The sequence below is a fragment of the Herpailurus yagouaroundi genome, unplaced genomic scaffold, assembly GCF_014898765.1.
Source record: "Herpailurus yagouaroundi ecotype Mexico unplaced genomic scaffold, PumYag 163, whole genome shotgun sequence".
Classification (NCBI taxonomy): domain Eukaryota; kingdom Metazoa; phylum Chordata; class Mammalia; order Carnivora; family Felidae; genus Herpailurus; species Herpailurus yagouaroundi.
In genome coordinates, this window is record NW_024412404.1 from 5174251 (window position 1) to 5198943 (window position 24693).

Consider the following 24693-nt stretch of genomic DNA (forward strand, 5'->3'; position numbering starts at 1 on the left):
GGTAAATGGAAAGCAAAATTGCCATTTTCTTCCGGGTTGGTAGTTATTCTTCAGTATCATAGTACTTACTCTATTTACTCTCAACTGGGGGATATCAGAAATTCATTACAATTCATTCTCTCTTTTTCAGATGGACAACACCAACAACATTCCTCTTCCCAGGCCCTTTTCTCATTCTTTTATTACCTAAACCTTTCTTTTTTTTATTAAGCCAAATTTTCCCTTCATTATAATCCATCATCCTTTTTTGAACCAGATTTCTCCCTTTGTTATAATCTATTATCTTATTTCAGCTTTGTGTTATTATCTCTACCTGAAAATTTCTTTCCTTCAAATCTACTTTCCTTCTGTTTTCTTTTTCTTTTTTACTGCAATTCCACGTGCCCTACTTTCTACAACTATTCTTTAAAGTTGTTGATCCTTTGGGGATTGTTGGCTGGAAAAACCATGAAGTAAAAGTAAGAAATAGAACTTGGTTCTGTTCCTAACAATACATGTTCTTGGGGTCTCCACTGGGCCACCAGCAGAGGTGTATTTGCCAGAGCAAAGTGTTTCCTAACTTCTTAGGAAGTTGATGATTAGGAAAATATTTGCAGCTTATATTCATACACATTCATATGTGCTTGGTACGACTAAGGACCTTTTGTACTTTATCTCATTTAATCATGAAATCTCTCTGAAGTAGGTACCACTATAATTAGCATTATGCATATGAGATAGGATGAGCTATATAATCCTACTATAGTTAATAAAGTCATATAGGAAGCAAGAGAAAGAGCTGAATCTCAGGAATGACTGATTCTACCTGTGAAACGTGATATGGTAGTATGATATGGTACTGACAAACCCTTTTTCTAATTTTATAACTCATATTTTTATAGCTACATGTTTAACAAAACATGTGGGTAGTCCATGTAATGCAATGACTTTGGTTTGATACCTAGATTGTTTACCTAGATTTATAGACGATTTGCGATTGCTAACTAATATAAATGGTCTAAGTATATAACCATTTAAAAATTCCTTGGGGCGCCTGGGTGGCGCAGTCGGTTAAGCGTCTGACTTCAGCCAGGTCACGATCTCGCGGTCCGTGAGTTCGAGCCCCGCTTCAGGCTCTGGGCTGATGGCTCAGAGCCTGGAGCCTGCTTCCGATTCTGTGTCTCCCTCTCTCTCTGCCCCTCCCCCGTTCATGCTCTGTCTCTCTCTGTCCCAAAAATAAACGTTGAAAAAAAAAAAATAAAAATAAATAAATAAATTAAAAAAAAAATAAAAAAAATTCCTTAAACCAAACAAATTGCTGCTTCCTATCATTTTCTATAAAATACTATTTTCTCATTAAGGAAAAATAAATATCTCAGAAGAGAAAGGCCATATGAACACAAGTAACAAGAGAATATGAATTTAGTCACATGGTTAGATATTATTAAATTTATCACAAAAAAGTTTAATACTCTTTTCTGATGTTTCAGAAACAAACTCAAAAGACTCACTCCCACCTCTAAGAGAGACCCGCAGAATGGCAGTATAATTTCCAATATCCAATAGACATATTTTCCCCAATTACATATTTCTACTCACCGTCTAAAGTAGTAAAATCTACAAAACACCGGGGAGTGGGTTGGTTCTTCTCCTTTTTTACTCCGAATAAGTCTACATTCTCGGCACTTTTGCAAATTAGGCCCTATCTCACAGCAGGAGTCATCCTGTAAAAAGGATTCCCCAGTTTGCTTCAGCTTCTTGACTTTACGCCAATCTTTTAATACCGAACGAGGGATGCCAGCTGTAAAACCAGTAGGAAATTATTAGCAAGATTACAACTTTTTAAAAAAGTACACTCCTTGAGATAAAGTTCAAGACAAGTATACAACTGTCACAACATATTAAGACTGTAAGAAGCAGACATTATACTTCTAGGTCCTCATTAATAACTAAAAGTCCACAGCAGCATTTCTATTTACTTACTATTCTATTAATCAAATGAATTCTTATGTCAGTATACTGGAAATGCAGAGCTGAGCAAATCTTCCAGCTGATTGAAATCTTTATATATTAAATATTTATATTTGTACAATAGCAAACACAGGAATCATTCATTTCTATGTGAATCTATAGCTAAAAATATAGCCCTTCTACACAGGGATTTGGTATACACAGGAGAAAGTTATTTCAAGATCAAGATATTTCAGGAAGAATCTGAAGACCAAAAGTTAGTACTTTCAGAAACTACAGACTAATTCCAACATACTTATATTGTTTTGAAATATTTAATATGATTCTCCAAGGTAAGTGTGGTCCATTGAAGATAAGAGGTAATTTTATAATACCATTATTTGAGAGAAGAGGGGCTAATAAGCTGTCTCTTAGTATCTCTCCCTCATTTTGATGTCCTCCATTTGATTCAATATACTGATGGAAGCAGTATCTTTTAGAAAATAAAAGGGATGAAGAAAATAAAGAAAAAAGCCAGTATTAACTTGATGGTCTTTTTTGATGGTAGAAAAGGCATCAGAGAAATCTAAAGGAAAAAAAAAAACCTCAAATGATTAACATTTGAAGAAATTATTTACTATGCTCTACATCACTGCACCATCATGTTTACTAACTTCAACTTAATTGTTATAACACTGGCTCAAGTATCAAGTAGATAATCTGTCATCTACAGAGCAGGACTCAAAATATTATACATAAATTAAACTTTGCCTATTAAAAAAACTTTAAAGCATATTCTTTTAAAAACAACCTATGTTGGGACAAGCAAATATCAGACTCCTTTTAAAAAAAATTTTTTTTTTTGAATGTTTATTTTTGAAGGAGAGAGAGAGAGACAGAGCATGAGCTGGGGAAGAGCAGAGAAACGGAGACACAGAATCCAAAGTGGGCTCCAGGCTCTGAGCTCTGAGCACAGAGCGTGACACAGGGCTCAAACTCACAAACCGTGAGATCATGACCTGAACCGAAGTCGGACACTTAACTGAGCCACCCAGGTGCCCCCAAATATCAGACTCTTAAAAGTGTACTTACATCTGTATGTCAGGTATGAGATTTACATAGTTTGCTCTTTCTATCATGTTCAAAGATATTTCCTACCCTGTGCTTTCTAATCACTCTGATGTGTGGAAAAGAGGCAGTACAACTATTCTCCGGAGACGATCTAATTCTTGCAGAAATATGTAGCAGATCTCTGGCCTTGAGCTCCCACTATTACTTACCTGTTGACAGTGTAAGGAGTACAATGACAGCAAGAAAGCACATCTTAACATAGGAAGTACAGAGTTTAAGCTTCGGGATGGCTCATTTAAAATCTGCTTCCAGTTATTAAGCACTTCTAGGATTGTTGCCTGGTTCTTTAAACTACCTGCTCTCCCCTCTTCTGTCTCTAACTTAGGACAAGCCATTTGGCTTAATCCACTAAAGAAAGACATATTATATGCACACACCACTTATGGAATAAAAATGTTTCCATAAGGCTCGTATGAAGAGTTTGCTATCTCCTCCACTGCATATAAGGCAGATTTCCCCTATAGACAGTATAAAAAATTCAGAGCTTTTAGAAGTCAGAATGAACAAGAATGGTACACTGCTCATAGATTTTTACTTGGCACACGTGATTTCAATCATTTATTTACTTTTTTTTTCTGTTACACTTAGAATAAACTAAATTCAATGTATTTCTATTTTGACTAGAAAACAACTATTAACCAATATGCTTTTACATTACAGGTAATGGAACAGTTCAGAGAGTATGGATAACCATACCACTATGAACAATTTAAACAGTATTTATAGAACTGGACATTTCAAAGCAAATTTCAATTCTGTGACACAAAATAGACAATCCGAAACTATTTTTAATTTAAATGAATGGATGAATTACAAAGACACAAAGTCCCAGGTCATAGAGACAGTTTGTGATATTGTGATTTTTGTTTCTAAACTAGGCAACACACAATGGTAGCGAACTCCTTTTATGAATTTTATTATAAAAGTATTCACATAATAAAATATCTTTCAAATCTATACATCTAATTTATTGCCAATATCTAAAATCTAAACTTTGAGAATAACACATTTAAATCAACAAAAAATACCTAGTATTCTTTCATGCCATAAGAACATTTTCATCCTTAGTTCTCACTTTACCAGCAAATACTCAATCAGCTGCTCTAGCCAACAGAAAACTATGGAGGAAGAAAATAGGAAACAAATACATGCTAACCTTTAATCTTTGATAGTCCATCACTTAAAAAAATTTTTTTTTGAGATATAGCAATTAATTCTGATTATATAGTCTAGTTTTGTGTGTCATAGGACTTTGGACATATTTAAATTTGATGGGTAATTTCAGTTCATAAAATTATATAAGAAATTAGTCACAGAAAAACAACCGACTTTTAATTAGCAGTACGGAAAGGCAGCAGATACGAAGACATTCCAAAGCAATAGATAAAATCTATTGTACCTGGCTTTAGAAGGTACTAAGAAACACACTATTATAGGAGTTATGTGTATATAATTTACACATGTGTAACAGTGTATGTAATCACATTACACTCTAAGTACTGACTTAACTCACTCTTTTTGACTATGACTGATGACAACCCCAATGACCATTAGATAAAGGTCATATTTAATTCACGAGGTAGATGATCCACTCAAATATGAAGTTAGATTTATGAACTCCCAACTTAGAGAACTTTTCTAGACAGCCAGAACAAAGGCAGAACAACTCTGCCCATAATTAACAGATGGCAATGAACAGTCAATATTATTTTGGACTTGACAATAGATGGGGCTTAGAATACCCTCTCTGAGGCTAAATGTTAGTTACTAAGGAGAAGAGATTTGACTAAGCAGCACAACTTGGAGGGGGGTGGGATGCTGATTCCAGTCTGTCGTTGAACTCTTACTTGGGAACCTGTACATTCACTGTCAACATGAACTAGAATATGTACTTAAGAGTTAATTTTATAAACTTAACTTCACAAGAGTTTTCTAAGTGTTAAAAGTTGGAAGATTCCTATCTCTGTTTTCTGTAAATTTAACTCAAGTATCTATCTGTATACCCAACACCAAAGGAAATGTCATGTGAAACAGAAAAGAAACAATTATTGACCACACTATGCCTCCTTAAGAATTCACTGGGGAAGCAAAACACATGAAAAAAGAAAAGGCAACACAGTACACAATCCAATACTCAAATAAATGGCATGTATATTGTATCCTCCGATGTCAATCTCCCTCTCTTTCTTCTGACTATATTTGCATTTCAGTCTGTCAGCCTTTCTGTCTCTAGTAGAGCTTCATTCTTTCACTTTCTGACTGTCCTTTTCTATGATTCCATCCTCCTGTTTTTCTGTCCTTCACTTTGCCTCTGGTTTCCACACAGGCATGTGAAAAAACCTCATTCAGTGAAAAGGCCCAAATACAAGCCTTCAAGCATCCAAAGTACTTCTTGAATGTCCACACTGTCAGATATTTCATATATTGTATGTGGATGAATACATGGATATAGTGAAACTATTAAGTGCTTTCTGCATTGTGCAACATACCTAAAAAGAAATAAGCAAACTGAGAAAAACTACTTCTAGAGTTAAAACCCTACAGAAACACTTTAGAGTGAACATTACACTTATTTTGCCTTGCTAAGGCCACAAATGAAATATAATCAGTTTTGAAACTTTTACTTACAGAAATTTTTCTTGAATGTAGAAATGAGTACACAAAACCACAATCCCCTTTTATTTAACTTTTACCCAAAATAAAGAACTTTTTGAATGAGTGGCAATATTAGTTAAATAGAAGGTAATTTCAAAAAGCTTTCAATTTTGTTACCAGATGAGAGAAGGGATACAGGGCATATCCACACTAATTGAAGTGGTATTCTTCTAAAAATGTGACTTAAAGGAAGTACATGTGACTAGGATTTTTTTCACAACTACATCATGTTAAAGGTAAATAGCTAATTTTAGGAATCCACTTGACAGTACTTAGAAATGGTCAAAATTCTTTTTTTTTTTTTTTAATTTTTTTTTTCAACGTTTATTTATTTTTGGGACAGAGAGAGACAGAGCATGAACGGGGGAGGGGCAGAGAGAGAGGGAGACACAGAATCGGAAACAGGCTCCAGGCTCCGAGCCATCAGCCCAGAGCCCGACGCGGGGCTCGAACTCACGGACCGCGAGATCGTGACCTGGCTGAAGTCGGACGCTTAACCGACTGCGCCACCCAGGCGCCCCGAAATGGTCAAAATTCTGAGTAAGTACTAAATCGGTTTTCGTCAGAATGCTAGGTAGAACATATTTCTACAAGTCTTTTGAAAATGGAGAGATAGGTCTTCTCTCATTTTCTTTTATAGGGTACTTGGGAAATGCAGAAATGAGGTCTACGAGCACATACATTATGCTAGGGCAGACAAATAAAAGTCAAAAGATGCCTCTGTGCTCACTCATCTTGACAGAACCTACACCATTATTGCAAGAACATGCAGCCCATTTTGCCTGAGATAAAAAAGTAATTAACTTACCACTATTACTGTTGCTCTGCAATTTCAATTTACTTTTTTCTTTGGCACTCCTGCTGAGAACCCCATTGGGTTTTAAATCTTCTTCTATTTCACCTTTTCTCTTCTGCAAGTCATTTTGCTTCTTTTTGTAAGTTGGCTTAGGTTGCCTCTTAGTCCTTTGCTCTGACTTGCTTTCACTTTCATCTGAGTCTCCACTTTCAGAGCCAGATTCGTAAGTTCTTTTGGCTTTTCTCCTGGTGACTTTATCATCTTTTATGTATTTATCAACTATCATCTTACTATCTACACTATTTTGTATGTCATTAGATGTAGAGGCTATTAAATTGACAGAACATGGCTTGATAATTTCTGATACAGAATTCCCTGAATTTTCCATTTTATTAGTATTTTTATCTTCCTCTGAGTGTCTAGTAAGCCAGGCCTTTTTCAGTTTAGTATGGTAGTTAGGTTGACTTGTCTGGGATGCTTGCCCATTTCCTACAGAGTTTGCTTTGTTTATTGTACTACAGGCTACAGTGCTATCCGAGAGAAGGGAGGCTGAAGATGTCTGATTTTTCACAGCATTAGGCTCAGTCTCACTGACATTACTACTTTTATACTGAGCTGCAGCCAATGCTGCCTTGTGCTTTTTTAAATGGATAAAATCAGTTGTGCCTGAGAACCCAGAGCTGGGCTGAACAGCACTTCCTGTCTTACTACTGGCTGGTGTAACTGGAGCTGTGGTGCTGACCCTGCATTCTTGTATCTGAGCCACTGAATGACTGACACTTTTTGAAGAGGTACATTCTAAGGATTTAGAGGCCAAAATGGTATTCGATAAAGAGTATATTATTTCTGAACCCCCCCAGCTGGAAACACTGGTGGTAGTGGCAGCAGATGTGAATACATCCGTTTTGGTATTACACACTGTATTTACGGCAGACATGACTGAACTGGGAACACTGCCCTGTGAGACAGCCTGGACATTTTTTTCAGATTTTATGTGAGCACTGTCTGAATTCACACTTGGCAGAATGATTCTTCCAGTCTCCCCAGCTTCTGCTGGTTTGAGACAATCTGTCTGATTTGCCCCAGTTGAAGATCTTTCACTAACTCGATCTTTGGAAGCTAACTGCATTGCTGGCACACTCTCAAGTTTTGTACTAGATGGTGGACGAACAATGACAGATGCCATAGCAGCCTGTGACTTTCCACTGCTTTTCTCCACATGCCATTCAGCTTTCTCTTTGCTGAGGTTATTATTAGATTTCCACATTTCTGACAAACTCTGTTCAGAAGAACTCTTAAAATTGGCCTGAGAGTCTTTTGGCTCTGGAATTAGAGTTGGAGGCTTTTGTGATTCTTGAACTTTCCCACCAGCATTTACAGGCATCACTGGGGTTAAAGTTGGAGGGGAAAGACTACTATAGTTGCTTTCCTTTCTTTCCAGGCTGTGATGGATTGGTGGGTGAAATACTGGTGCTCTGTGTAAAGCAGGCATGCTCCGGAGTGCATTTGTAGAAGAAACTGTCAAGTGGGTAGGACTCCTACAATCATTTCTGAAGGTTGTTACCGAGTGAGAAGCAATTTGATGGGGAAGATGTTCTGGTATCTTGCCTACTAAACCTTCACTTTCTGGTTGGTGTTTAATTAAGGGTGGAGGCTTTGAAAGAGAGGATATAAATGAAGTCAGAGTTTGAGGATTAGCTGTTGCAGCAAGGGTATTACTCTGTTTTTCAGTGTAAATATGTGAAACCTCTTTGGATGGATAGGACCTTGGTGGTTCATTGACCACACTATTAGACAATGTAGTGAAATAGTTACTTTGGGGCAAACTCTGAGGCACTGAGTGCTTCATTTTATAAAGATCAGATACTGAACATTCTACATCCTTGTCTTGTTTGACAATGACATGGCTTTTAGGGCTAGAAGATGACAATGCTACTCTGGAATAACTATCTCTCTCACCCTCAAGCCCCTTGATTTTAGTTGTAAAGGGAGCAACATCAATACTTTCTTGAAGGATTCGACGGTGTTCCTCCTTATATTTGTGTAATCTCTCTCCAGTCTCCTGGGGTTGTCTCTGTAATTGATTCAATACAGGATCCACAAAATGTCTATGCAATAGACCATCTTTTCCAGTCTGTGACCTATTCAGATCTAGGTCATTTTTTGCTGATGTGGATGCAACAGAACGTAATGGTTCAATGAAAGCTTTCCTCTCCAGTTCTCTGTAAAGAAAATACACATAAAGGTTTCTGTAACAACTTTTTCTGGTATGACAGGAAGATAGCTTCTGTGTAATATTATGAAAGGAAAACATGACTTTGCATGTACTTTAATAATACAGAGTACATTAGAGGTATATCAAAATGGAAACAATAGTACTTACTCAAAGCTTAGTTTTAAGATGTTTCTTAACTTAAAATTATCTGTTTAGTTAGAAATCAAATTAAGAAAAACTATGAAAGACGAGGTACTCGTAAGTTTTAAGCATTGGTGAACTTACTCTTTATGGTGATCTATTAAACTTTTTGTCAATGGTGGACTGGAATGTGCTGTAATTTTAAGAGACCGATGAGGCTCTGCACTGGAAGGTCTGACAGGAATGTGACTAAGTAATCCAACACCATCTGCTGAGGTCACAGGGGTGGGCTGATGTAACCAGGGACTGGGAGAATTCTATTTAAAAAAAATATATATACATATACATATATATATATATATCAGACTTCAATTACTAGAAAAAGCTAAACACAGTTATCACAGCAGGACTTTAATGTATATTTATGAAGCATAAATGACCTTTTCTAAATATATCTTACAAGAACTATTCAGACAAATAAATAACATAATTATATGGATTTTTCCATGTGATGTAGGAAAATCAACCAGTATCATCATAGTAATTTCCAAACATTTGTTATTTTTTTTATATTGAATGCAGATCCTGAAAGCATTGTCTTTTAACTTCTAAATGTACAGAACCTAGTTCATCAGATTTCCTAACATTCTAATACCATAAAAATATGTACTGCTAATACAAAAAACAGAATTTGTTATTACTTAAGTACATGTCACCAGAAATAGAATTTCTGTTGTCAAAAATAACAAACTTTTTCAATGCATCAATTTACTTAGAATTGGCAGAATATTACATTTTGAAAGCCACTTGTACTTTGTTTCCACTACAAGCTATAAGCACTGTTGGACTATTAAACTTGGAAGTGTGGAAGTACAACAAAATTAATCTTTTATATATCAATATGCTGCCTTTCTCATACTGAATATTTGGTGATACTGATCTCTATGTTGATACTTAAAACTCTCTAATTACATGGGTAAGAATTCGTTCTATACTGACATTCATACACACATACACACTGACATTCTTCCAGAACATACTTTGTGGAGTTATACTTCACTGAGATATTGGGAAAATCCCCTTTGGTTTTAACAAAGAGAGTATATTTTACATCTCAAAGTGATAATGCAAAAGCAGTATGATATCTTAACAAAAACATGCTGCTGTAAAATTACTTGGATTAAAAATATACATTATAAAGCATAAACCTCACATAACAGAAAAAATACATATATACACATTAGACACACATGCACATATGCATAAAGATCATGCAGATATGTTTAAAAGGCCTCAGTTTTACACTATCCAAAAATTTTAAGCTACAATCACTTATGGCAATGTTAAATTTTTGACTATAAAATACCAACAAAAATTATTTCCTAATTGTTTCTTCACTTCTACTCACAATATTAGGATTAAGAGATCTTCATTTTTGTTCAAAATGTTAAATTCACTGCTTTATAACTTTACATAACAAATGAAAATGTGATATGCTTGTTTTTAGTTTAACAAGTTTGTGACCAGTTAAGAAGACATTTTATGCCCTTATATATATATGGAGGCTAGATTGACACAACTGAGAGAAAAATACTACCCAAGCCACTTCTAACAGTTACTTAGACTGATTTTTCAGGGTTGGGAAATTATGGAAGACTCAAAACGATTTGCCAGCTCTCAGTTCCCATGTGTTCTAGTCTGTCTTTGTCCAGTATCAGCTGCATCTACATTTGTGACACATGAGAGTGAACGGTCAGAGTAAAATGTGGGTGCATTAGGCACTAGGGTCACCAGGCCTGCTTTCAATAACGGTAAAGAGGATACTGTAGTAATTAGTGACTCTTCATTGACTTCAACTACTTAATTTATACATTCCAGTAAGATTCTACCTGCCACAAGTTCAATAGCACCATCAAGAATGGAAATGGGAAGCTTATGGATCAGATCAACATAAGCAAAATTCTTCTAGAATTGAGATCCTGCCAACATCAAATGTGGGGATGTTGGTGCAGGATAAATTGTGGAGTTCACTAGTGACTTCATTAAAGAAGACCAAAACTCACACAGAAATGGAGTCCAAAGGAGTTGATTATTTATTATGGGATTAAACCACAAGAAATATCCTTTAAAACTGTCAGAACTCTAACTGCTAGCTGATGTCCCTTTACCAACAAGGTAAACAATCACAACTTAGGAATCAAGGAAGGACTTACTACCATAATCTATGTCACCACTGCTACCCAGAGTATAACAATTCCTCTGACAGACTTGGCATGAGGAACACCACCCTTGCATTTATTACCAAGGCTCTAGATAAGCAGTATTATCCCTAAGTGAGAAGCTCACTAGCATTACCTTCCAAATCGTCACCCCCTCTTGCCTAACTTGTGAAAGATGTCAAAAATACAGAAGTTCATTGCAGCACTATACATTATACTCAAGGGGTAGAAGTTACCCATAAGTCCACTGACAAATGCATAGAGAAAATGTGGAATATACATATAATGGAATATTACACAGCTTAAAAAAAAGAAAATCATGTTACATGCTACAACATGGATGAACTTCAAAGATATGCTACATGAAAGAAGCCACAAGAAGACAAATACTGTATGACTGCATCAAATGGAGTATCTAAAGCAGTCAGAATCATAGAAACAAAGTAGAAAAGTGGTTGGCCAAAGAATAGGGGGAAGAGGAAAGGGAATTAGTGTTTAATGGGTATAAAGTTTCAGTTTTGCAAGATGAAAATGTTCTAGAGATCTGTTGCACAACAATGTGAATAAAGTTAACACTATTGAACTGTACACTTAAAAATGATTAGGATGGTAAATTTAATGTTAATTGATTTTAATCAATCAATCCATCAATCAATCAAGTTTTAGAAATATTCTGGGGAGACAGCTGAAGAGCAACTTGAGCTGCACCAAGGACAAGGACTAAGTTGTCTGGTGGAGTTTAAGACACCCATTCTCATTCTTTTTGATACTGTGGATGGTAATGCCCTCAACAATCACTTCTTAGCATGAAAATAAATGTGGCTAGAGAAACCACATTCGCCCATGAGGGAATAGGAGCTCTCTATACCACCACCTTCAGCAAAACTCCTCACATTTGATGTTGGCAGGACTTCAGTCCCAACTTTACTCCCAAATACCAGAAGTCTCCAACTTAGGCACCCTTCTGAGAATAAGAGCCTCAGAGAGTCACAGCCTGTAACATACCATCAATATTATATCTAGCTGGGAAACATAAAAATTTGTCTTGAGAATAATTTAAGATATATATCCAATTTATATATAATTTATATATATTTATATATATGCTTATATATAATTTATTTATATCCAATTTATATATATATATATATATAATTTACACATAACTTTACATAAATTTTAATCCACAAATTGTACTTGTAATTTAGCTGAGCATAATTATAGATATGTACCATAATAAGTTATCAAGACATTCATTCTTCATAATAGATATGTCAGAACCAATCTAAAAGTTTTACTTCTTTAAATTGGCTTTTAAAAGTATGTAGGCTTTTCTGAGATATCAGCTTCCATGGTTCCAAAGTTACTAAGTATCAAAAGTTTCACTATGATTGGAAAAATTAGTGCTTGAAAGGTTCTAACATATTTTATAATAAGACAAAAACTTAATGGGATATTGGAAACGCACTTGTATACATGTTGATTAATACACATACATTGATGTGTGCCAAACCACAATGTAACTTACCCTCCTTAAAGAAGATTCAGCATTAACTGCATTTTCTGGGTGAACCCACTTAGAAGAAGGTAGACCAAGTCCTGAGTATGCATGTGTTCCATTTGGATATTGCCAAATAATTGGATAAAGTCCAAGCTGATTATATGAAGCAGAAGGATGGGCTTGTCCAAGAAGATGAGGGGACTGATGCTGTAATAACTGTTGCTGTTGCTGGTGTGCTAATGCTAAGTGGCTCAAGCTGCTGGCGTGAGCAGTCTCTAGTCGTGGGTGGCCACCAAGTAAGGAGGCAGCAGGCACTCCAGGTAACACAGTAGGAAGTAAATGAGGGTGATGAACAGAATGGTGTGGACCACTAGTCAGAGGGTGAGTGTTAATGGTAGGTATTGGAGTTTGACTAGATGATCCCGCAAGTAAGTGAGGTGCAGGAGTTAAGGCAGGGTGATGGGTACCTGGATTTAAACAGGTTCTATGGGATGAAGAATGAAGAGGAAAGGGATGCTGGTTTAAGAAAGGTGAAATGTGATTAGTTCCTGTTTCTGACCCAACAAGTGCAGGATCTCTGTAAACTGTGAAATGCTCATTTTTATCAATGATAAGAGGGCTCTTTGTAGCTTCTAAGGTACTGCCTCGAGTAGGAACTGAATGAAAATTGCATCTTGATAACTCATGTTCTATCTTGTTTGCCAGTCTTCTCTCACCAGCAGCTTGGCTGTTCACATAATTGGCCTTAGACTTTACAGAATCAGGAGAATGGGTAATTTTAGGTTTAAGAACTTCAGGTGAGGGATTTGATTTTGTCTTGTGAATATCTACTGAAGTATTAAGTTTAGATTTTACTGTCTCTGGGGGTGGGCTTCGCTTATGCAGCTTATCTTCTGTGACAGAAACTGCACTCAGAGAAGACATATAAGAGACATACTGGTTTTTCTCTTTTTCCATATTCAGGTGATCATTTCCTGAGGAAGCACTCCTAACATTTGATTGGGTTAAATCTACTTTAACTACATCACTGACCCAGCTCTGGTCGGAATCTTGTTTTGCTGTTTCCAAGTATTTTGCATTTGCAATAGAATGTTTTGAATCACTAACATTAGGATCCATTTTCTGAAGTGTTTGAAGGCCAAAGGTACTGGAGGTTTCCTGAGCCACCTTTTCTGAATTACTGTCATTCGTAATATCAATAACACATTTTGGTGTGGGTGGTCTGGACACAAATTTCTCCTTTGGTAATGATTCCACTGTATGTGTTTTTTCCATATTGCATTCTTGAAGAAGTAAATCGTTAGGATTATGATCAGAAAGTGTGGCCTGCTCTGATGAACGAATAATCATTTTGTCTTGAAGCTGAGTGTCAACAGACTTCTGCTTCTCTGCTTCTTCATGTTTTTTATCTTCCTGTATTTGATCCCAGGGAGGCTGGCTGTCTATTATTAGTGTCTCTTCTCCTACCTTCTCATTATTCTGGGATTTTCCTTCTTCTCCATTTACCTTTGAAGTGTTTTTATTTTTCAACTCATTCTCTGGCTTCTGCTCTGAGGAATTATTTATTATTCTCTTATTTGAATTTTCTGAGTCACTGCTCTCAGAAAAGTCTGAAACATTGTCGGTTCGTAGTCTTTTCATATTTAGTTTCTTTTCATCTTCCTCAGGTTTCCTTCTTTTATTCATCAACTGTTTGTTTTTCCCTTTAGCATTTTCTGTAAGATAAAAAAAGGAACAGTTTTATTTTGCATAACTAAAATATTAAATAAGTACCTTTTAAGTGTATTTTTGTTTTATTTGTTCTCATTCCCTTAAAAAAATTGAGTCCTACCTCCTCGTGCTATATACTCATACTTTTCCTCCTTCATCTTCTCTTCATCTGGTATACTGCTATCTGAGCCCTTCCTCTTACTTGGACGGATATTTCTTTGTTGCTGTTGCTGGTGTGTATTCTGTTTTGGTACAGCAGCTTGGGAGTTCATTGCTGGTCTGGGACTATTTGCTTGGGCACGTGTATAATGACCCTAAAAATAACCGATTGAACAATGATTATTTATTACCTGATCCTAAGTAATCTAAGGAAAAATATGTATATAATAATACATCATTAACAACATACATACGTGAACAGCGTTGCTATTTTGACTGGCGCGAGACCTTCGCCGTGATGTGATGCCAATATTTTCACCTTTTAACAAAGAGTGAACAACATCATCTAGAAAGGTCATTTGAACCATAGAAGGATCGACATTCTGTGGTTCTAGTACCTAATCCACAACACAAAACAAGAACAAAAATTAAATCCAATCAGCTAGTCGATATAATATTAGGTAATAACTACTGAGTAGAAAATGTTTAAAAATCAGTTTGGGATACTAAATTCATAAGATACTGTCAGACTTGCAATAAATCAGTTTTAGTCATCAAACATAATATTAGCTTGTTTAACATTCTGAAACCTACTGTTTCTTCTGCTAACCAAAAATTTAAAAGCAAATATATTTATTGCAAGTATATCTTAAAAAAAGCAAGGCTGGGGCACCTGGGTGGCGCAGTCGGTTAAGCGTCCGACTTCAGCCAGGTCACGATCTCGCGGCCCGTGAGTTCGAGCCCTGCATCAGGCTCTGGGCTGATGGCTCGGAGCCTGGAGCCTGTTTCCGATTCTGTGTCTCCCTCTCTCTCTGCCCCTCCCCTGTTCATGCTCTGTCTCTCTCTGTCCCAAAAATAAAAAAATAAAAAATAAAAAAAAAAAGCAAGGCTAAGAATCAATTAGGAGTATAATGCCAAGTCATAAAATGTATTTTAAAAATAGGAATTTCTAGGGGCGCCTGGATAGCTCAGTTGGTTGGACATCTGCCTCTTGGTTTCATCTCAGGTCACCATCTCATGGTTTTATGGGTTCAAGCCCTGCACTGGGCTCTGTGCTGTCAGCGCGGAGCCTGCTTAGAATTTCTCTCCCTCTTTCTCTACCCCTCCCCCACTCCCTCTGTTGCTCTCAAAATAAATAAATAAACTTTTAAAAAATTTAAAAGTTAAGGGGTACCTGAGTGGCTCAATCGGTTAAGCGTCTGACTTCAGCTCAGGTCATGATCTCAGTCTATGAGTTTGAGCCTCACATCAGGCTCTGCACTGACAGCTAGGAGCCTAGAGCCTGCTTCAGATTCTGTGTCTCCCCTTCTCTCTGCCCCTCCCCTGCTCGCGCTCTGTCTCTCTCAAAAATAAACATTAAAATAAATTTTTTTAATGAAAAAAAAAAAGGAATTTCCAAAAAGCAGCTATAAAATAAAACTAGGAAAGTAGAACTTAAGAAGAAAATGACAAAAATTGTGTAAATGAATACAAATGGTAATAATTTTTTAAAAAGACATGTTAAAGAAGTAACTATTTTAAAAACTAAAGGCAATTCTATGTTCCATTAAGAAATGAAAGTTTGCCACCATTTTAGGAAAAACAAATAAATACAATTAACCAATATAATTTATTCAGCAATTTGGCTAAAATTTTAAGCAAAGCATTTGAACTGTTTCTAAAGGGGTACTCAATTATTCAGAAACCCTCCACAATCCACTCAGATTGCAAGGTGTAAATATTTTTTTTTTTTTAGCTACAGCTTTGAAAGATTTGAAATCAAGACTTTCAGACTGTTCTTTAAAACTTCATATGAGGGGTGCCTGGGTGGCTCAGTCGGTTAAGCGTCCGACTTTGGCTCAGGTCATGATCTCGCAGTCCGTGGGTTTGAGCCCCGCGTCAGGTTCCGTGCTGACAGCTCAGAGCCTGGAACCTGCTTCTGTTTCTATGTCTCCCTCTCTCTCTGCCCATCTCCCGCTCGCACTGTCTCTCTCTCTCTTTTAAAAATAAATAAACATTAAAAAAATAATAAGATAAAAAAATTTTAAAAACTTCATATGAAATTTATATCCTTAATACTTAAGGGAGCATACCAACTATGAAACTTGACTTGAAAAGAACTACAATGGTGTGCATTAGTTTTCATTAGTGAAAAGCAATCATTTGGGAAATACATTTATTACTGGAGATAGAAAAACAGATTTTAAGAAAGAAAATATTAGCTGATGAAAGGATTTAAAAAAAAAAAGAATACTCAAAAGAGTTTGATGCTTCTATTTCAGAGACTTATTTGATCAGTGTTGAAATAAATTTGGTATCACTATCTCACTATGACCTAAAGTGACCTCTAATAAACATCAGATACACTTAAACTTATTAGAAGTATATTACTACAGAAAAAACCTAAGAGATGAAAATTATTTACTGCAAACTTATTGAACGATTTTTTGGGAGGCATGGACTATCTGAATTGTAAGTATCTCTCTTCGAAAGTATTATTAACTGGACTAGTTACCTGATCATTCATAACGATCATGGTGCGAGTGAAGAGATCATGATGAGTAATTATGCCAGTAAACCACTGGGTGGCAGAGTCTTGTCTATATACTCTCACTCTGTATCCATTTAAGGAATAAGGACCTTAAAAAAACACACACACACAAGAAATAGGGGTATCTTAAATGGAGACATTTTCATTGAAGAATATCTTTTAGGAGAAACAGGAGCTTTGTGATAGATGAGTAATATTTTCAAATATTGGTTTTTTAAAAATGTATTAGAAGTGACTACATATACCTTAGCACCAGATCACTGTGAAGTTATCATTAAACACACTCTGCTACACATATATGTTCTAACTCAATGGAAATAAAATACTTAAAGTATTTTGGCATCATGAGTTAATAAAAGGACAATATAAAATGTAAAGTTATAGTCGACTAGAAAGTCATAAGGCTACAAAGCTACTTAATAGGTGTGGGGTACAGGACTACGTGGCTGAAATGAAAAGGTAATTTGGGATTCCATTATCTTGAGTTTTCTAGTTGCCAAAACTCTACATAACAACTACAAATTTTAATTCTTCTGTTGACAGCTAGAAAAAGCTGCCAAAGTCTTGCAACATACAGAGATTATTAAGTGAATTATAAATATGGCACTAAAAGGCATTCTAAATAAAGAACTATGGTGTACTTTTAGATTAAACTCACTTTTTAAAGGGAAGGATTAAATAATAATTATATATCTGCATATATTCACATTTACCTATTAAAACAAGTCAGTCCACAGAAGAGAATAATGGGAGATAAAAATTTCTTCAATTCAGGTACTAAAATGGTATCAAATATTTAAAAGTTTAACAAGAACTGTGAGGGATCAGATGGAAACTGATACACCTTGATGACAGCATTATACATGGACAATTTACAAACGCTTTCAAAATGTGTAAGTGCTTACTCTTCTTTAATTCTCATTATTTTGCCTCTTATAAAAATTAAGAATATGAAGTTGACAGGTCAAATAAAACTTTTAGGTGAGAGATCTAGGAATGAATTGATTTTTAATTCCTGGGCATACAGTTATAAGCCATTTAACATATCAATTAATGGTTTAATATTTATTTGCCAGTTTCAAAACAAAACTATGCTAATGTTGGCCTGAAATACAAGTCAATTAACAAATGTATAGAAAATGTTCCACTTGACCTATAAATTAAATATATTTGGAGCCATGATAATCGATTATACAAACTCTAGTCTTTTCTAACTGTGGAAGAATAAGACTCTAAGAATGTAATATAGCAACAGCTTACAGAATAAGTATGATCAATTTTCAATTTCTATTAGCACAATTTTCAATTTTTAACTGTCTTATTCCTACCACAAAACACAATTTAGAGTCCGCCTCAAATAATTCTGCTTAGGTTGAACAGGGACTATACTGCCTCAAATTTTCACCTCTATAAATAGGGTAAGAAAACAAAAGTTGCTAAAATATATTAGCCTGGCATCTTCAATCAATTGCAAGGAAAAGAGGAAAAGAGATCGGACACATCAACCCATTAAATTGTGGACATTTTTTGGATCCCCTGATTTAAAATACATAAATAAATAAAATAACAATAAAAATCAATCAAACCTGTTAAAAGTCATTTGAGACATTTACGAAATAAGTGAAAATTTGAACTTGAGTATCCAGTATTTAATATTAAAGAACTATTAATTTGGGGGGGGGACATAATAATGGTATGCTGGCTTTGTTTAAAAAATTCGGCGATGACTGAATTTGATGGAAGGAAACAGGAGCGTGGATGGGGCAGGACCAACCAAGGTTTTATAGCTGTTAGGGCTGGAAGATAGGCACATGGAAGTTGGCTGAAATATACTATTTCTATGCATTTTTCATATTCTCTATAGTAAGTTTTAAAGAATATTTAGCCTAAGAAGAATTTAATACATAGATGATCTGCTCTATAAGTACCCATACAAAGCAGAGTAGCCACACCTTAGAGATGATCCCTATTATAACTGAAGTTAAATGACATGGAAGTTGAGGGTTGAGATAAATATGGGTATTTAAAGACAAAATTGCTTTTTAAAACCATTCAACAAAATATCAATACTTCACGCCATATTGTCCTAGTTTCAATTCAATGTCACAAAAAGCTTATATGATTTTACAAATAGAAAAATAAATCACTAAGAATTATAAAACCCCACTGGTTTGAAAGTCACATGTTATAGACAAATTTATAACTTACTAAAAAAAGAAACAAAACTAAAACTAGTATGATGGTCGTTGCTGAGGAAAGTGAACTGAAATAGGCCACTTTTATCAGATACTAACAGCATTCTTCAAAGGAAATCATTTGTGGCTTTGGGCAATCCTTTACTCAAACAATGCTTCCTTCTCCAGGAAGGACACACCTAACTGTATTCTGTAATATGGAAATTTTCCTATCAACAAAACACCTGTGTGGTTATAATTTCATGCCAGTCATTTAACTCAGATGAGCTAGTAAGCTGGTGAAGTTATGAGCTTTCTACTGAAATTATGATTTTGCTATTTTCCCTCGACTGGACAGAACTCAAAATATTAAACTAGGGCTTCTATTTATATTGCATGTAATTGAACAACCAAAACCGAACATGAAAAAATGCCCAGTTCCAAAAAAAATTAATGCAGAACTTCAAAATAGTTACCTTGCATAAAAATCTCCTGAACCTTTTGTTCCTTTACCCAGACTTTCACTTCTTCCTGAAGTTGCGGGTTGTCCCTGAGAACTGGGTTTAGGCTGTCTATGTCGTCCTAGAATTACAGATTAAAAGAAAGGTCCATGTTACGCTGTCCTAACGTTAATATTACGAACTCTCCCTCCTATATTTTCTAAGGATTGAAGAAAATTCCTTCATCTAAATGTATGTAAAAACACAAATTCATAAGTTATAGTTCATTAGCAATTACATAACAGCAGAGCATAAGAAATTAACCTATGTAAGATTTGATCCTTGACAACAATCCTAGACAAAATTTGAAATTTACTAATGTGTTTTCTAACTTTAAGTGTGGCCTTAGATAAGTCACATTTTTAAGGGTTTCAGGATGAGAAGCAATATACAAACCAAATAGCATCAGGTCATCTAAGGCTGGTAGCAAAAGAATTGAGTTGAATATTTTAGTGACAATACATATATACATAGATGAATTACCCTCTTCCCATAATGCCTAAAATGTTTTAAACTACAAAAGTCATTATCCACTCTCTTGATTTAAATGCCATCAAATTCAGTTCTACTCAAACTCATCTGACCAGTAACTTCACTGCTAAAAGTTTTATTTTTTCAACCCAGTGTCAAAGCATCCAGGCAATTAAAATTACATTATTGATGGTATTATCCTCATAACAGGGTGGATCTAGACACAGAAACAACCGGTTCTCTCTCCTTGGAGATGTGAATCACACAGTCACATGGTTTCCCACAATCTGTTGGTCCCCCGCTGGACTCTTTGACATTCTGTTCTCTCTCTCTCAAAGCACCTCTGCTGCTCCTGCATTTGAGGTCAGCGGCAGGAGCCCTAGAGTAGAGCTGGGAAGAACAACAAAGCAGCACTGTCAATTGGCGGCCCTTATAAAAGTGGACTGGCAGATCATGGAAACCAGTGAACAGAAGGGAGCAGAGTGAAGGGAATTCTATCTGGTGAATAAAAATAATGTGGCAATTTCGAAAAGTCAAAAAGTAGCTGAAGAGTACAAAGAAGGACCCCTAATCAAGCAGGTCATACTTCAGTCTTCTAGTCTAAAGTTTATCTAAATAAAGCTTTTTCTTCTCATCTCATGACCTTAAGGGGCTATCATGTATGTATTTTTGCAATAATAGTGTGGCAAATACTCTGATATTTCATTTATACCTAGTGAATACCAACCAAGAGGAAGAAATACAGGCCTTCAAAGTTATCAACTATATTCCTTCGCAAATAAACTGAAATGCTACTTTACAGAAGGAAATACTAGAGTGGAAAAGTATCATACAAAATGTAGATAAAATCTGTCATTTTGGGGGAGGGGGTGGAATGTCCATGACAGGTCTTCTTTTTTGTAAAGAAACTTTCTAGCAATCCCTTTTTTCCACACTCCTTTAATAATACACTGCACACTTACTTACCCTCTTTATTTTAGGAACAGAAAATACCATGGAAAAGTTCAGACTCTAAACCTCTTGATGCACACCAGGTGACAGTCTATTCTATGACAACAAAACAAAGGAAACATTCTATCTCCCAAGGAAAACCATTACCATTTCCAGATAGCTCTGACAACTATCAAGTTCTTTCAAAGTCTTCCTTACTTTAACTTCCACACACAGATCCAAGCTTAACTCTTCGAAGTCAACAAACAAGTCTAATCACTTCCCTACCTTATAGTTCTTCAAACATGTGCATTCTGGTTTTGTTTCCACAGCTATGAATCTTCTCTAAACACCTGTCTTTATTATAACCACTCTTCCCTTATTCTAGACATTTAATTGGAAAAAAGATGGGCACTAGAAAAACACTACACAATCACCTGGGTGTCACTGCTGACTTCTTCTTTTTTAATTTTTAATGTTTATTTATTTTTGAGACAGAGCAAGAGACAGAGTGCAAGCAGGGGAGGTTCAGACAGAAGGAGACACAGAATCTGAAGCAGGCTCCAGGCTCTGAGCTGTCGGCACGGAGCCTGACGTGGGGTTTGAACTCATGAACCGTAAGATCTTGACCTGAGCCGAAGTCAGACGCGTAACCAACTGAGCCACTCAGATGCCCCACTGCTGACTTATTTTAAGTTTACTATGGTCTACTACTTCCAATCTTTCATACTTTGGGGTAGAAGGGGTATAAGCTGCTGTTAAAGCAACACTGGCAATACTTCACAGACAGTCATGGGTATGGTCTAAAAAACCAGTTTCCTGTATTGAAACTTCACGGTTTTGGGCGCTGGGGTGGCTTAGTCAGTTAAGCATCTGACTTCAGCTTAGGTGATGATCTCACAGTTCATGAGTTTCAGCCCCGTGTTGGGCTCTGTGCTGACAGCTCAGAACCTGAAGACTGCTAAGGATTCTGTATCTCCCTCTCTTTCTCTCTCTCAAAAATAAGTAAATAAACATTTAAAGAGAAAAGAGGGGTGCCTGGGTGGCTCAGTCGGTTGAGCATCTGACTTTGGCTCAGGTCATGATCTCGCAGTTTGTGAGTTCGAGCCCCCTCACCCCACCCAGTCAGGCTCTGTGCTGACAGCTCAGAGCCTCAGGCCTGCTTCCGATTCTGTGTTTCCCTCTCTCTCTGTCCTTCCTTCCCCTGCTCATGCTGTCTCTCTCTCTATCTTTCAAAAATAAAGAAACAGTAAAAAAAAAAAAAAAAAAAGAAAGAAACCCATGAAACTTCACAGTTTAAAACTACTAGGCGTAGGGGGGCCAGGCTGGCTCAGTCAGTACAGCATGTGACTCTTGATCTCAGGGTCATGAGTTCAAGCCCCACATTAGGTGTAGAGTTTACTTAAAAAAAAAAAAAAAAAACCTACTGGGATATATAATTTGCTCAACATTTATTTATATTTTATTTAAAACATTAAGATAACAGGCTATATTTCCAGGATCATTAAACATACAAATATCTCCTCAACAATGATGACCCATTTCTAGTGAGAAAAACACACCATTAAAAACTGATAAGTTGAATCTATTTACTGAAATGACCTTATAGATCAAATTTCTATGGACCAATTTCCTCATCTATAAAGCAGTCACTAATATCTGCCTCTTTCCATCTTAATGAATGTGTTTTTACAATAAGATTTTTTTAAAAATAACTACAATTAGCTTTCTTAAGACATCTAATTCTTAATTATCCATGGTATTGGATGACATGTATTACTAAATTAGTTAAAATCCAAGAAAATTATCCCAACATACTGTCCAGTTATGACAGTCCTATTGTTGCTGGAGTACTCCTTTTTGAATTGTGCTAAGTTACAGGTATTTCTACTGTAGTCATCATTCCCATTTTAAAGGATAAAGGATCAAATCTTACAAGAGCCACTACCAGGTAGCCAAACAAGGTGGTTTTTTTTTCCATTTATTGACTTGAACAATTTTGTGAAAGTGCTAAAAATCAGATACAGTCTATAAGGCAAACTCGCAGAGAACTGAAACTAAGGATCTGTAATTAGTATTAATTATTAATATGATTATTCAGAATCTTTTGGAATACAACTGATTAATAAAGAACTTCAGCTGTGCCCTGAGTTGGTATGAGATTTTAAAAAATTACACAGTACTTCACTTTTTAGTAATTAAGTTACCTATACACATAATTTTTATATTGACTAACTAAAATAATATGTATTCTTTAATTTCCCCAAAACAAATCACCCAGAGAGTGAAGCAACAGCACCCTCTGTGAATCTCCTCTCCTCCATAAATTCTATCCAATATATTATTCTACGAATTATAACCTCCAGCAAATGACTTAACCAGGTCAACAAGATTTGTTTTAACTAGAAGCTTATATAGAAAACATAGGAAAGTTCTAAACAATGCCTTAAGTGATTAGGTTCTGGACCTTTACGGTTCATTTGTGTGCTGTTCCTCTGTTTGCAAACAGAGCAGAAGCTTGCTCTAATTAAACATCAGTGGGGTACCTTACTATAAATAACAACAGCTAACATGATTGCATGTTTACCATGGCAGATACCATGCTACCATACTAGGTGCTTTCCATACAAATCAACTTTTACAACACTTTTCTGAGGTCTAAATTATTATGCCCATTTACATGTTATATACCCAGAGAGGTCCATGGTCATATAATCAGGATATGATGGAGAGATATAGCATTTTAATCTACTTCTGTAAGTCTAGAGAGCTCAGGCTCTTTTCACCTTTCTCCCCTGAGTTAGTACAATGAAAAGGAATGAATAAGACTGTTTACTATAACTGCGTTTCAAAATTTGACATATTTCTTCACATTATATGTAAGAAGTAAAAGGCAACTTTATCTTATGAAGTCAGAAACAGTCAGGTGTAAGTTATCTTTCTGTAACCCCCCTCAAATTAGTTATGTGAAATTCATAGGTAGCAACAGTCTAACACTTATCTAAGAGGGGAGACTTTGGATGTTAAACTGATGCAGTCTTTTTTTTTTTTAATTTTTTTTTAATATTTATTTATTTTTGAGAGAGAGAGACAGAGAGCGAGAGGCGGAGGAGCAGAGAGAGAAGGAGTCACAGAATCCGAAGCAGGCTCCAGGCTCCGAGCTGTCAGCACAGAGCCCAATGCGGGGTGTGAACTCACGGAGTGTAAGATCATGACCTGAGCTGAAGTCGGACGCTTAACCGACTGAGCCACCCAGGTGTCCCAAACTAATGCAGTCTTATAATCAGAAAGCATAAAAGAGAATATTTTGGCAATACGACTTCATCATGACCTACAGACTCTGAAATGGTATATTTCTAGGTAAACACTGCCCTAAATTACTATCTGAGGTAATAAAAAAAACCAGATTTTTTTTCTTGTGTAGAGAAGAATATGATGGAATATTTTTTTTTAAAAAAGCATTCCTCAAAATACAAAAAAATTTAAAATCAGGTTAGAATCTGTACTTTGACATTAAGACTACTGTACTACCCTTATTTTTGAACCAATTCTCTACTTCATTCCAGTTCAAAGGAAAAAAATTATAATTTATATTTAATTTACATTGTTATAATTATAGTAGTCTGCCTTAT

At 35.8% G+C, this 24693-nt stretch overlaps 1 protein-coding gene across 7 annotated transcripts in view; it reads right to left on the reverse strand.

The window, feature by feature from the left end:
• The window catches only part of JMJD1C (jumonji domain containing 1C), a 263025-nt gene that overhangs the window by 26702 nt on the left and 211630 nt on the right, over positions 1 to 24693 (reverse strand). For 5 of the 7 annotated variants that reach the window (XR_005793434.1, XM_040485145.1, XM_040485143.1 and 2 more), the window contains 8 exons: positions 19637 to 19742; positions 16951 to 17075; positions 14711 to 14854; positions 14419 to 14611; positions 12615 to 14302; positions 9012 to 9184; positions 6524 to 8733; positions 1579 to 1780 (listed from right to left, as the gene is read on the reverse strand). Coding sequence is in view for 6 of the 7 variants with exons in the window: in XM_040485145.1 (XP_040341079.1) it covers positions 1579 to 1780; positions 6524 to 8733; positions 9012 to 9184; positions 12615 to 14302; positions 14419 to 14611; positions 14711 to 14854; positions 16951 to 17075; positions 19637 to 19742 (4841 nt within the window). In the remaining variant the exon portion in view is untranslated. Of the gene's footprint in view, positions 1 to 1578; positions 1781 to 6523; positions 8734 to 9011; positions 9185 to 12614; positions 14303 to 14418; positions 14612 to 14706; positions 14855 to 16950; positions 17076 to 19636; positions 19743 to 24693 lie in introns of all 7 variants that reach the window. The other 2 variants (XM_040485146.1, XM_040485148.1) reach the window with 2 other exon arrangements.